This window comes from Triturus cristatus, chromosome 1_2, assembly GCF_964204655.1.
Source record: "Triturus cristatus chromosome 1_2, aTriCri1.1, whole genome shotgun sequence".
Taxonomy (NCBI): Eukaryota; Metazoa; Chordata; class Amphibia; order Caudata; family Salamandridae; genus Triturus; species Triturus cristatus.
In genome coordinates, this window is record NC_140580.1 from 275,706,041 (window position 1) to 275,721,595 (window position 15,555).

A 15,555-nucleotide genomic window follows, 5' to 3' on the forward strand; every position below is an offset into this window, starting at 1 on the left:
CATGTGTGCCCAGGGCCTGTAGGTCAAATGCTGCTGGTGGGCTTGCAGCGCTAATTGTGCCACCCACAGAAGCAGCTTGTAAAATATGGCTCAGGCCTGCCATTGCAGAGCCTGTGTGCAGTTTGGGACTGCCATGTCGACTTGGCAAGTGCACCCACTTGCCAGTCCCCAAACCTTCCCTTTTCTGCATATTAGTCACCCCTAAGGTAGGCCCAAGGGCAGGGTGCATTGTACGTAAAAGGTAGGACATGCCCTGATGTGTGTGGCATGTCCTGATAGTGAATTACAGCCAATTTTGTTTTTCACTATTGCAAGGCTATCTGTTCCCATAGGCCAGAATGGGCAGTTTGATTATAACATCTTATAATCATAACCGACCCTAGGAACATGATGCGAAAATAAAGTTAATATGCCTGAACTCATAATGTTAAAATATGTCTTTTAGTGTGGGTGATTTTTACATTCTGTGTTTGAAAATACCACTTTTAGAAAGTAGGTATTTTCTTGCCTAACCCTGCAGCATGCCTCTGCTAGGTTTGTGTATTCCATGTCTGGTTTGTGAGTGACAGGGGGCTGGCGAGTGCTTTGGCTCCAGCAGACCGATGGGTCAGGGCTGGGCTGAATAGGGCCTGCATTGAATAGAGAGTAGGGAGCTAAGATTTCCTTTCACTGACCTGAGCCCTCATAGAATAGAGAGTAGGGGGAGGAGATATCCTTTCAGCTACCTGGGCCAGGTCTGCTCTCAAACAATGCTGTCTCAACCTCCTGGTAGGAAGCTGCACAGAACTGGTTTTGGCTGGGCACAAGCTCCCTCTGCCTTCGGAGGACAAAAGATTTACTGGTATAAATATTGGGGCCCAGAACTTTAGATCACTTCTGGGAATCAAGACGAACTTTTGCCAAGGAGAAGAACCAAAGAAGCTGAAGGAGGAGACTGCCCCTGTGCTGTGATATTTCTGGGGCTGGCCTGCAGTGGTTACTTTATTCGCCAAGGAATGGGGGAAGAGGACTTTTGTGAACTTTTCATCATCTTAAAGAAGAATCTCCAAGGGCTTGAAGTGTGCTTGCCTCCTGCCTGAAGTCTCAGGGATACAAGACTTTACCACCAGCTCCCCTGAATTCCCTTGCTGGGAATTCTATCTGCAGAGAGGTGCCTACTGTTGTTTGGGTCCTCTGAGAAGACTGCGTGTCACTCGGAGCTGGAAGCGCAGCGCAACTAGGAGAAGCGTGTCCCTGCCGCCGCAGTTGCCGTTGCATTGCCGAAGAAGCATGCCGCCGCTGCAGCTGTTTGCCGTCGCATCATTGATGAAGCGTGTCGCATCAAAGGAGAAGCGTGTCCCCGCTGCAGGGGTCGCCGTCGCATCACCGGGGAAGCGTGTCGCTGGGCCTGTCACGGCTCAGAAGCTACCGAGTCGCCGCACGGCCGTCGGGCATGCATGCATCACATCCAACATTGTTGCATCGAATCAAAGAAGCCATTTCGTCGCATCACACCGGATCCTCGCATCGCATCGAGACGCCATCTTTTCGCATCGTAACCGGAACGCAGTAAGTAACCAACGCCTCTCCTCCTCTCCGGTAAGGAACCGATGCATCACGTCCTCTGCGCTGCAGTAAGGAACCAACGCATCACCTCCCTGAAGCAAGGAACCAACGCATCACCTTCCCTGGGACCCTTTTTGTTTGAATTGCGTGATGCATCCCAGGTACTTTGAGAGTAAAGTGTTGCATTTACCATCTACATTGAACTAAGCTATTTCTACCATTTTCAAGACTTATTTTTGATTACAGTATTGTGGATTTTTGTCATTTGGTCTTGTGTTAAGTCTAGTAAAGATAACTTATTTTTCTAAACTGGTGTGGTGTCCATATGTAGTGTTTTCACTGTATTACTGTATGTGATCACAAATGCTTTACACACTGCCTCTGAGATAAGCCTGTCTGCTCGTGCCAAGCTACCAAGGGGGTGAGCAGAGGTTATCCAGGAGTGTATCCCCCTTTCCCTGACTAGAAGCAAGGGCCCCTGCTTGGTCAAAGGAACCTACCTCTGCCAACTAGAGACCCCCAATTCTAACACAAGGTATTTGAAACAAGATTACAGCTGGATTCGGTACCACAGGACAACATGGAATCACAATCTCATTAACCCTTCGCAGGTTCTGCACTATTCTATACTTGCCACTAGGTTTCTGCAACCCCGTTATAGGTGAATTACAAGGGTTTCCTCTGATCTCCTTCAGAATGCCTTGAGCAATCATAGATTTGATCACTGGTGTTATTCCTGCCACTGTCTCCGGTGTTAACTTATACTGTGGAGTCCTTGGGAATTCTGCATTTGGCTTGACCTGTATCTTGACTGGTTCGACTCCTCAAATCAGACCTAGCTCCTCTCCTGTAAAATCCCATACCATGGGATTTATAGTCTCTCTCAAATCCATGGGTAATTTATCTTTGGTCAACACAATGAACATTTACGCACACAAATTCTGACTTGCCACCTTAATGGCAGCATCGTCATCACAGGTTTGTTATTCCACCCCCCTCGGAGTGCAATAGATGGTACAATTTAGCCTGCACAGGACAAACAAACCAGACTTGAATCACACAATACAAATTGGTGTTGATCCTGAAAGGTTCCTATTCTCACAGGTAACTCATTTGTTAGGGGGTTGGTCATCTTCTGATTAGTAACTCCTACCACTTGGATTGATTGTTCAGACAGTGACAAATTGGGGACTACTGCTAACCTTACAGTAGATCAGGCTGCACCAGTGTCGATTAGAAACATGAGCAAATGACCGTTGACATCGGCCTCCACAAATGGTCCCCTCTGATCTACCTCTAAGACTGCTCCCAAGGTGCAGTCCTCCTCCCCCTCTCACACCTTCTTTGTGATGGGTTCCGATCATAACTGTCGGTCAATTCAATGAAGGGTATTTGCTGATACACATAATTTCCTGCAGAGATCCTTGGGGGTTGAGGCACCTGCACCTGAGGTTCCGAACCTCTCCCATACATGAACTTAGGTCTAGTCACAGTGTTCAGTCCATCAGATACTTGCACAGCTTCCTCATTTTGCATTTGATTAGCCGGATTTGAGCAACACTCGCGCTTCCAATGCCTGATTTTGTGACAATAATGACAAGCGGTATTTCTCCTCGGGTTAACCCATTCAGTTCCTGCCCCTGCCCCTGCATCCATTCCCCGTCCTCTCCCGTGCCCTGGGTGAACTGTCATATTTTGTCCCATTTCTCGACCACTCCCTTGCCCTCGACCCATTGTGCCTCAATTCCCCTGCATTAGGTCTGGTCTTTCAGCATTCCTCAACTGCGCCATCATCAACTTATCCTTCATTGTCCTATGTGTGGACTCTACTTGTTCACTACAATAGTTAGCATAACGCAGAACTTCGTCCTCTGACTTATTCTGCCAACATGTCAAATGTTGCTGAATCATCAAATTTATCTCAGCTCTCAATCCTAACACAAGTTCCGAGACAAAGCGTTCCATATCTTTTTGTTTAAGGGCATCTAAGCCACTATGCTGCTTAAAGGACAATAGTAGTCTCTCGTAATAATCATGCACTGATTCCTTCGGCTCTTGGGTGGTACGATTAATCTTGAGCCAATCAATAGTTTGAGGCACTACCTTAGACTGGAGCCATGTAATTGCTTGTTCGTATTTTTTCATCACTTCCGCCGAGGGACCATGAATTACAGGTTTCCTAGCTGGTTCTGTACTGGGCCACTCGATTGCAATTTTGCATGCTGCCCACAAATCCCCTGGGACCACAATGTCAAATAGGGTATTCAAATATATCCACAGAACATTTGGAATCTTCATGAAGCTATCAATTTGTTTGTACTATTCCGCAAGCTTTTCCCTCTGACGAGGGAAATCATTTGTGAAGGATGCCAAATCACCCCTGCTCCAAGGCGAATGAACATACCCTCCATTCTGTACTTCCCGCAACCGGAAATTTCCTACTCTCTCCGCCCCCCCCCCGCCTGGAGGCGGGGTATTTCCTATTCTTTCTTGGCACTCTTTTTCTTAGTCAAAAACAACGGAAGAGTGCGCTTTCTTAGGAGAAGAGCGAGCATGAAGAATCAGACTTGATTCTTCAGAAAGCCCTCACTCACCTACTTAGTTGATGACATAAGTGGGTCTCGGGAGGGGGGTGGTACCTGATGCAGCCCTCAAGATACCGGACACCGTTGATGGTATCTTGAGGGCTGCATCAGGTACCAAGCGGGTGCCTGGCTTTGCCGGTGGTGTACCTACTAGCCACAATCCCCCTCCCGAGACCCATGGTGTGATTAATGATCACTCCACTTATGAATGTCGGGTTCCTATCACTAAGAAGGTTCCCGCAGCAATAACAGGTTTAAAAAAAAAAATCCTGCATTTTCACACTAACGACCTCCTGGTTAGGGTGAGCCTTAGCGCACTCATACCACCAGGGTCCACACCTTGGTCCTGAAGAATGCCTAGCCAGTAGGACCATATAGGCAGAAACATGTTGACCTCACACAGTGAGACATAGCTGACCAATCTACCCAGCACATACATCGTTCACTTTGTTTTTGCTTGTGCCTGGTTGGCCGACGAATAAAACTATTTTTGGGCACAACCAAGACACTTTTAAACTCACTTCTTAATCATTTATCACCCTGTCAAAATGTACCTGCTCCGCAGTAATTCTGGTGTTGAAGCACACCGGGGAGGTACTCGACCTTCTTGGTGGGGCCCGGTGATGAAGCATGTCACCAACTAGGTTGTTGAGTGAGGGCTTTCTAAAGAATCAAGTCTGATTCTTCATGCTCGCTCTTCTCCTAAGAAGGCACACTCTTCTGTTGTTTTTGACTATTCGATTTGGGGGACCAAGAGTGCCCCTTAAACACCCTCTCTCTCTTGTTGTTTATTGACTCTTTTTCCTAGACCACGAGTTCTCGAATATGAGCTTTCAACCCTACTATTCTTTTCTCGTCCAATTCCTGGTTAGTTTAATTTAACCTGCGATTTCCCTGCAACATTTTCGTTTTAGTCAAATCCACATCATACTTCTGCACCAACTGAACCAATGCCTCATGAACTCTTTTTGCCTTCCTAGTAACATCTTTGGCCACAAATAACAGTTCATCTGGCTCATATAAATGCACCCTTTCCAGCAGCAGGTTCCCATTAATCACCTCATTGACCTCTGCCTTCAATTTCTGCACATCCAACAATTTTGCCTTCACTGTGACTTTAATCCTTCCTCGGTTTGGCACATAGCACGGTCCCTCTCTAACACAACTTCAACTTCTCCAGCCCTCTTCCGTCCCTTTTACTTGGATGGTGGGCCGGCCTTCCCTTTTTCAACTCTGACTCCTCCAATGACTTTACACTCCCACATCCGAGACACCAGGTCGTATTTTAAACGCCTTTTCTCTCATTCCTATTTCAGCTGAACTCATAGTCACCCGTACTGGTGGAACCCACATTCGTATTTTTGACCTAGAATTTGCCAGTGCCCTGGTTCCCTCACTTCGGATCCTGCACCCACCCTTGAAGGGTCTGCCATCGCCGGCAATGGGGGACTAGTCTCCACAGACTCCAAGGGTGCACTTGTCCCCATAGTAATGCTTCCTCCAGAGATTGTGTCTTTGCCCATTCCTCTTTGCTGTTGACTCCCATTCTCTCCCATACTCGGATTGTACTACAGGTCCAATGGTAACCAGCACCGTAAGGGCTTCTAGTAACCGTATGTCACAGTTGGTTCCTCTCATCTTAGTGTTCCCAACTTCTGAGCTTCCTGCCCCTTCCAATCCTAGCGAAATCCTTCCCACTACTCTTGAACTTACCCCCGTCGGAGCCGATCCCACTCCTTCTGGGCTTCCTTCTACCAGTTCTTGCTTTACTTCCTCATACTGAGGGTTGTAAGGTGGAGGACGATCTGCCAATAATCTATCTAGCAAGCTATCATCTGTGTCACTGTCATTTTCTGTGTTTCTTGTCCATGTGCTAGCTCCTTATACCAGCAATGGATACAATCTCTCTCCCTCAATGGTTTCAACCCTCCATTTCTTCAACTGAGCATCCTACCTGGCATCCTGACACAACTTCATTGCTTTTCTCATCCTTCCCTGAGAATGTTCTCTTCTCCTAGCTTGTGCTGCCCGCATCCATGCATCTAACGCCTCAAATTTTGTGGGTTTAGGTGGAGGTTTTAATGAAGACATCACCCCCTTCAATCGATACAACACATCCAATCGAAATGACCCATAGCGTGGGAAAGCCAATACCTTTTCTGTAATCTTATGGGAATTTTGGAGCCACACTATTGTATGCAATCCTACATTCGTTGCCATATAATGTGCCAGGGTATCCTCTGGCGGGGCTAATTCCTCAACCTGAGTCACTACTCCTGAATCTCCCCTACATAAGTCTCGCAATACCTTAAAACATCAGATTTTTTAACTCAATTGTTACAAAACCCAATTTTCTCATTCTAAAATTTCGCTGAGAACCCTCCAATCCCAGTGCGGTGTTACACCAACCGGCCTATCACAGCGCGGCGCACTCTGACATCACCGTTCCCTCTCTGCAGCGGTTCACCCTCCTTCACAATCTCACCTCATACATTCGCTCTCGCATTCACACACCCAAGTAACTGTTTACCCAAAAGCTACTAAACTAAGTAACTGTCTCTCAGACAGCCACAGTATCTTACAGTTACATAGAACCAAGTAATTGTCTGTCATCTATAAGATCGATTGTATACACCCACTCACGAACATTCACACTCTGTGACCCATGATCTACGTCAGTCACTCGAATTACTGTAGTCCACCCCTGGCCTGATGTTTTCCACACATGACTCTACTAAATCCACTCAAACAAAGTTCTCTACCGCAAATGAGCAGTCTATAGCATACTCACGCTACCGCTGTCTCCGCCGCGCCATCAATTTCCGCCGACCTCCGTCAATGCCTGCCGTCCGCTGCTCTCAATCATGGGCTGTCTTTTGGGCTCTGTAGGTCTAATTCTGTTATTGATTTGCTAAAATCTCCCCTCACTTCTAGAGGCAACCATCCTTTTCTTCTACCAATTGAAGGGGCTGTATTCCATGTCCTAGATTTACTCCGAAATCTCAGGCCGATTGTCTTTCTTGCCTGCTAGTTTAAATAACTACGGACTCTGAATTTAGCTTTTGTTGATTTATTACAAAGCCAGAAACAACAGAGTATAGACACACCTCAAAATCAAGGTGTAAAGATACATAAATACTAATACAGAGCCCAATCTACGAATATAGTTCATATTGCACAATCGGCACAGAACAATAAATTCCAAAATAAGAACACAGCTGAGTATAGACACTGCGTCCAGATCCTTTTTCATTTGGTAATTCCAAATTAAAGAATAATCTGTCCCTACTCTACTTCTAAAATGGCATCCCTTCCTAGTCTCCCAGAAGTATTTCCCCAAAGTTTTCAGCACGTGCTGACTTTCTAAGAAGTACACTCACGTTAAATGGGTCAAGTAGCGTAAAGCTACAAAGCTCGTTCAAAGATGCTCTCCTTCTTCAGCCAAAAGCAGAAGTCTCGCAAATCTGTCCCTGTGCCTAATACAAAAAGACAAAGTTACACCCCTAGTGAGTCACATGGCGTGAACACCTTCTTTGAGTATCTTTACACAAATTCCAATTAATTTTACAGCTCTGTCCGCCGACCTTGATCCCAAGTTACACCAGGCATGGAAGGTGTCCTCCCTTCTCTCTGACTGAGCTCTTCAAAGGCATTCCTTTCCTCCCATGTATCTTCTTAAATCTAAAATAACGAGGTCAAATTCCGGCACCTGCAGTAGGGGTAAAAAGATACTCTCTTCACACATACATTTTATTTAGCTCCTGACCTAAGAGCAAGGGAGGAGAAATGAAACAGTTTAGAAAAAGTAAGTTAGGCCTACAATTGTGGCTAACTTAAGAACGTTCTTTAATATGCACACCTTACACAGGCCTTTATATGGGTCTTATAACCATAAATACATTTGGTTTACCTACTAATCATTATATACATGCACAATTACATGATTTCTCTAAATACGTGCGAAATACTAATCAATCCTGTAAATAAAGTCACAATTTAATTCCACAAAGTTTGATATGATGATATATAAGTTTGTTTTAATCACACATTTGTAATCTCCAAAAAATCCGTAGAAACGAAGAATGGAAACCACGCAAATCCAGGTAAGGCACAATTGTTGTTAATTTATTATCAGCCGAGTTTCACCAATCTGACGCGTTTCGGGCATCCGCCCTTGCTCACAGACAGTCAGTTGGATAAAATGTGCCCCTTAAATACTATAAGGTATTTCATTGGTTACATTTTTTTCACTATTTTTTTACACCATGTGACTTTAAAAAAGTGAAGACACACTATTCAGAATTACATTAGTCTGTTTTCCAAACATATACATTTCAAACTTAAATGTATATAAATAATTAAATAACAGGTTTAAATCCAAAATACCATAAAACATTCATCAAGTGCTCAATTGGTATCAAAACAAAGTTCTTATGCATATAATGCAAATGTTCCAAAAATGTATAACATGATGGTATCAATGTTCGATTGACTGTGCAAATAACGCAATAAAGTGCAAATATATCAGATTAAAATTCATCATATCAAAATGTGCAAACTACGCAAATATGTAAACACAGGAAGAAAATTGTGCAAATTATGCTAATTTTATGCCTAACCATACATGTTGTACTAAAATTTGTCTAATATACCTGAAAGTATAATATATGTTATCAGAACACAGAATATAATGTGTGAAGCACTTGAAATGTTTGAAATTTAAAATCTTATAAACACAAACACTATAATTGAATTTAATGTTAATATTGATTTTTAAATCTGGACAGACACATCACTGAATCTATGTCAAATACAAAAAAAAGTGAAAAAACATTTTGTGTATCCCTAATTTGTGCGATTAAGCACACATAGGAAAAAATAAAATGTAAAATAAAAGAAAAAGAGGAACAAATGGAAATTCATAATATAATTTTTACATGATATGTTGTTTTTACGCGAAAGCGGTCATGGCAATACACTCTAAAATAAATCTGACCCAAAATTTGACATGTCTTAAAGAAACACATGCAGATCCTCCGTTGTATTTAGCCCATTGGGAAATCTGCTGTCTAATTTTAAAATGAATTCAGACTCTAATCTTCTGAGCATTTTATCCCGGTCACCCCCTCTCTTAGTTTTTGGAACCGAGGCGATAACAAAATAACTGAGGCATTGTAAATTATTGTTATGACAAACTTTAAAATGCCTTGCCACCGGATAAGACGCATCATTATTTACAATAGCACGTAAGTGCTGAAGAATTCTAACATGTACTGGTTGCCGGGTACTCCCTACATATCTGAGATCACAGGTACACGTTAATATATAGACAGCAAATTCAGTTTTGCAATTAAAAGATCCATGTATATTAAGCGGATCAGGGCTAAATGGTGTGCAATACTGGGTGGTGTTTTTTCCAAATTTGCACGCTCTGCATGTGGTACAGCGTTTAAATCCCGGCCGGGATTTTAACCACTCCTCTTGTTTTTGAAGCTCAGGAAAATCATGACAAACATGCGTTTTTAAAGAGGGCCCCTTCCGGTAAGTTATCGTTGGCCTATCCAGTAATCTGGGTTTTAAGACTAAATCAGTTTTCAAAATTGGCCAACGTTCTTGAATAATAGATCTGATTTGCCTTGCCTGTTTGCTATAGTTTGTAATGAGCCTGGGGGATTGGTTGATGTTAGTGGACTCACTATCTAAAGATGTATTAGATGTAGATGAAAATAGTGATTCCCGAGTTCTGGCTTCTGTTTTAAGAACTGCTTCCCTCAAGACTGATTCCCTATACCCCCTCTGTCGGAACCTTTCCAGTGCCTCCTTTGTACACATTTCGAGATCACTCACTTCACTACAAATCCGCTTGAGTCTCAATAATTCCCCAAATGGAATATTATCAATGATGTGTCTAGGATGCGCACTGCTGGCATGAAGAATATTGTTTCCAGCAGTGCTTTTCCGAAAGAGTTTAGTGGCCAAGTGATTGTGGTGTATAAACACTTTAACATCTAAAAATTCAGCTTCACACTTACTAATAGATGAAGTGAACTTGAGATTCTCCTGATTGATATTGATGGAAGTAACAAATTCAGTTGCACTGGCAAGATCACCACGCCATAAAATAAAAACATCATCTATAAAACGCAACCAAAGTGCCACATGTTTGTTGTAAATACCATAGTGTGCTTGCCTGAGGACATGCTCCTCCCACCAGCCTACATGTAAACATGCATAGCTAGGAGAGAAGCATGCCCCCATCGCAACACCACGTCGTTGGATGTAGATGTCATTACCAAATAAAAAATAATTGTTGTTGAGACACCAATTGGTAAGTTCAATCAATAATTTGTTATGATTATAACAATTAATGGGCCTTTTGCCCAGGAAAAATTGCAAAGCTCTGAGCCCAGATGCATGGTCAATACTTGTATAAAGCGACTCAATATCTAAGGTGATAAATAGCATATTGTCACTCCATCCAGCATTTTTGATCTTACCAATGAAGTCCCCAGTGTCTCTAATGTAAGTAGGAAGATCCTTCACCAAGTCCTGCAGGAAGTAGTCAATATATTCAGTCACATGCTCTGCTACTCCTGCAATGGCGGAAATAATTGGTCTCCCAGGCACTGGAACAACTTGCTTGTGGACCTTGGGTAGAAGATACAATTTGGGTAATAGGGGATGTTCAACATGCAAAAAATCAAATTCCTGTTTAGAGATCATGCCTTCTCTCTTCCATTTCCACAATAGCTTTTTTAGTGTCTCTTTGGCATGATTATACTCTTTGATGGTACTCTTTGCATAGCATAATTGATTGTTAAGTTGATTCATTGCTTCTTTTATGTAGGCTTCTTGTGGCCAGATAACCACGTTACCTCCTTTGTCCGCGGTGGCCACAATAATCCTATGATCATCACCCAATTTTTTGGTTAGCAACAAATAATCCTTTTCATGTTGACTTTTGTATCTTTTTTTGTGTTTTATCCTGTGATATAGTTTTTTAAGATCATCCACAACAACGTCTTGGAAAACATCAATTGAATCCCTAGGCATTGTAGGAATAAATTTTGACTTTGGTTTGAATGGGCTTAGGTTTGCTCCCAGCTGCTCAACCGAGGCCATTCTCAATTCCTCCTGTGTGGATGTCATATCAAGATCAATCGTGTCATTTGTTGCCAGTTGATGCATTGCCAATAAAGTTTTAGTGTCTTTAGCTTGTAAGTTCAAAGGGTTTCTAACAGCAACAGTGTTAATCGATGAATCCTTCTCATGTTCATTTTGGCCATCCTTAACACAAAAAAACTTTTTTAATTTCAGTTTCCTGATGTACAAATAAATATCAACTCTCGTTTTTGTATAGTTGAAATCAGAAACCGGACAATAAGTCAACCCAAGGCTTAAAAGTTGTTTCTCGGCTTCGCTAAGGGTGATCGTGGATAGATTTATAATTTCATTACTTGTTAATATTTTTTTCGCCAAAATTGCTTTTTTTGTTTTTTGGGCGATTTTGTGTTTTTTCTTTTTTGTTTGTTTTAATATGCACAAAGTTCAATCAAACATTGAATATATACGAGTGTAGTTCGTACATGAATATAATGCACCCCTACAAATTTTAAGAGCGTTGAGCGCTCTATCACTACCATGCACATGCATCCGCGTAAAAAAGGCGATAGGAAGGACAACGAAGACCAGCAGGAGGTGGAGAGTCATATAAAATGGCTGCCGAAGCGTATCGTTTGTGAAAGGGAGGACAATAGGAAGGATTGCACCCCATTGTGCTCTGCTCTTTTACACTTGTCACGGAAAGCTGGCGCACACGCTTTCGACTGCTACCTCCTTTTGAAGGCGACCCTCTAGCCTGGTGGGATGAGCTGTCCTAGGTTGCATCTTGGCTCTCTTGCACAGGTGGGCACTGCTTAGGACAGAGTGGCTGTCAAATATTTTACAGACTGTAGACAGGGAGAAGAAGCCTATCTAATATAATTCCCATGGGATTTGGACACTAGAATATCACTTCTGGTGATGCCGCACTGGTTAAAGGTTTGCCACATATCGGAGCCCTCCTCCCCACTGTAAATAAGTAAGCTCCCTCTTTTATGCTCTTCTCATTGCTACCTGTGGAATACTGCTGGATGTGGGCGAAGTGGCTTAATGTTTTGGAATGTTGTTGCATCTGGTTGAACTATATGGACCTAGTCTGGGTGAGTAGTGCGCGATACAAATGACATGATTGATTGATTGATATAGTCAAGATGTTCAGGACCACCGCTCATCAAAAATTGAGTTTTAAGACAAGTAAAATATGATGCAGGAACTGATAAACCATGTCCTGTTCAGATCCCTTGCAGAATTAAATTTCAGATCTTTGTTTTCAGAATGCTCACCTGAGTACCGCCCTCAAAAGTGTGTATCAGTCCTTAGCTCATTTTATCAGGCTTTAACTTATCGTTTAATATTTTCTGATTCTGCCACCAGGTGTGTGTTGTAGTAGATGTGTAACTTGGTATTTACGATGAGATGCTAATTTGTTGTTCTTGCAGTATGCCAGAAGCAGAAACTATCGGTCTCATGGTGTGGGAGAGTAGCGTAGTCATCAACAGAGTGCACCTCAGCTGTGTGACCAGGGCTGGTGCCGGTTTTATCACCAGTCTGCCAAGGCTGAGGGGGCATCAATTGAAGTCTGCAGTTTCTACTGGAAGATATGATTGTCTCCCTACTGCCTTGAAGTTTGTCTGGCTGCTGAAAAAGGGAAGGAGACTGCATTACCCTGTAGGAGGATAGACTGTCCATGGGGGAGACACACAGCATGTTCATAGTCAAAGGGACATTCAGAGGAAGCCGATGGTTGGAGGGCATAGTCTGGAGCAAACCATGCTCAGGAGGGTCTCTTGGTCGTTCTTCAGTTCAGGGCAGGAACTGTTGTGAGGTTCAACTGGCCCCATCAGAGCTACAACATCTGTGAGACTGATTGGGGATTCAATGCTCTGATGTTTCCTTGGCCGGATGGCTACAACTAGCATGAATGTTATACCAGTTCATACAAATTACTTGGAATCACAACATGAGATTCACACTACTTGAGCTTGAGAGACTAACAAGTGAATCCCTACTTGCTGCATCACCAAGGTTAAGGACTTGTGCAAATTAGTGAATTGCTACAACTGCTGTAAAGTTCACCTGGCCTGATCGGAGCTACAACTGCCCTGGGGCTTGCCTGGCGCGATCAGGGCTACAATTGCTGTGAGGTTCCCCTGATCCGATTGGGCCTACAATTGCTGTGTGGTTTACTTGGTTTGATTGGCAGTGCAACTTCCATGAGGCTACCCTGGACACCCAGTTTGCGCATTTGACTCATCAGGCAACAGTAATGTGCACCTGGGCATCATCATGCTTTTACAAACTTTCTTGGGGGATTAGTCCATTTGGGTTCACCCAGGTTGGGAGGGAGATAAGAAGACAGGGGCAAGTATGAGTGAAGTGCCACAAAAGCGTTGTGACCAAGATAACTACTATATTTGCAGAATGTATGCAGATTGAATTGTAGTGTAATATTAGGTATTATTGTGCGATTAAAATGCATGTTCTTTTCTAAGAAGATAGCTTTGGAGAGTCATTGAATGTCAGTTGGTTGACTGCCGAGTTCTGAGCTTCTGCCCCCCCTTCCCACAATATCTCCATGATAAGCCTGTTGCTGCTTAGCCTCAGTACCCTGTGAGGCAAGTGCGGAAAGGGTTGTACTTGGTCCACTTTGCAAAGACATAGTCGGATGGGCCCCAGGACAACAGAGTCACACAACTTCAACTCCTACAGGTGGGGCCAAGTAGGCCCTGTCTGCCTGGTGCCCCACCCCAAAGAGTCTGACATTTTTCTATTACAAATCCACATTAGTGTTACACCCTGAGTTTGAGTAAAAAGGTGGGACTCTTAATGATGTTTAGCATCTGAACCTTGGGAAAGAATGTTCTGCTTTGAAGGTACACTCAAAGCAGTTGGCTGGGATGCTGTTGAAGGTCGGCAATGCTGGGGAGTTCCTGTTAAATACATCTTACTTTAATCATTTCAGTTTTAGACCCCATCATTTCAATTGGATATAACATGGTTGTGTGCGAGAGTGAGGAATACCAGACTGACATGAAACTGCATTCCAATCTGCTTTCCACGTGACTTCTAAATATGCATATTTTTATTTCTAGCTATTTGTGGTGGAGAAATAAAAAAGGACAGTGGTCAGATTCAATCTCCCAATTATCCAGATGACTACAAACCATCAAAGCAGTGTATATGGAAAATATCAGTTTCAGAAGGTTTTCTTGTTGGCCTTGTTTTTCAATCATTTGAGGTAAGTTGTTTTTTAATCAGTATCAATTGAAATACTAGGTTATTGGCATAAACCTATTTAATGCTGGTGCATTTTATAATGTAGAGAAAAATAATGGAATAAAGTGCAGAATTAACATGTAGGCTTTGATGAAAAAGGATGCGTTTAAATGTAAACATTGTAGCAGTCAACCATATTTATTCCTACTAGGTCTGAACAGCTGAAGTAATATTGCCTGACAAAAGCTGACATGACTGAAAACTGCTGACATAACCCAAAATGTTTATTTTCTGACCTTCCCAGTGGCATGTTTTTCATAATGAATAATAGTTGCACACATGTTTTCTTATAATTCTGCAAATGTTTCTATTTACACAAAGATCACTGTTATCTAATGAATGGAGATTTAACCTCTTCAGCGCTGCGCGGATTCCCGCGCAGTGCTGAAAGATCTGAGCGCGGGCGGGGCCATGACGGAACGGTTCCGTCATAAGCACAGCCCAACCGGCGTGCATGACGGAACCGTTCCGTCATCGGCATCGAAGAGGTTAAGATGTACATATACAAAGATGTAGATGACCAATAATATTGTGTTTGATAAGAAATGTTCACTCAAAACTTCTGCTTGATTTAATTGTGTTTTTGGTGAGAAGGCAAGGAGTGATCCTGTTCCCATGAAAGCATCAAAAAATATTGTCCGACTGTAGAAGAAAAGAGGCGACTAACTGCAACATTGAAAAAATGTGTTGTTTATATAATAGTGCATGTTCCTAGAGTAGACACCACCACCACTGCTTCCCCATTTTCTATATCCCTTCACACCTTGCCTATGCTGCTCTGAGACTCTACTGAGTTTCTGGAACCTCTTTTTATGAGAAGTTATGCTTTGATTGATTACTGATTTATTAAGCAGACTTTAATGGTGAAGCTTTACGCTTAATGATTTCTCTCAATATCAGAACTCGCTATGGATTCCTAACTGACACCTTTTTTCCTTCTCATTCTTAGTATAGGGATTTTCTTTCTTTTATGGAATGTGCTTAATGCAGTACTTGCAAAATGTGTGTAGATTGAATTGGTAATGTTTATGTGCCCAATTGAAAGAGA

At 42.8% G+C, this 15,555-nt stretch overlaps 1 protein-coding gene across 1 annotated transcript in view; it reads left to right on the forward strand.

Annotated features, from left to right (window-relative positions):
* The window catches only part of TLL2 (tolloid like 2), a 2,438,103-nt gene that overhangs the window by 1,648,545 nt on the left and 774,003 nt on the right, over positions 1–15,555 (forward strand). The window contains exon 12 of the mRNA XM_085603672.1: positions 14,324–14,469. Within this exon, the coding sequence (XP_085459798.1) occupies positions 14,324–14,469 (146 nt within the window). The remainder of the gene's footprint in view (positions 1–14,323; positions 14,470–15,555) is intronic.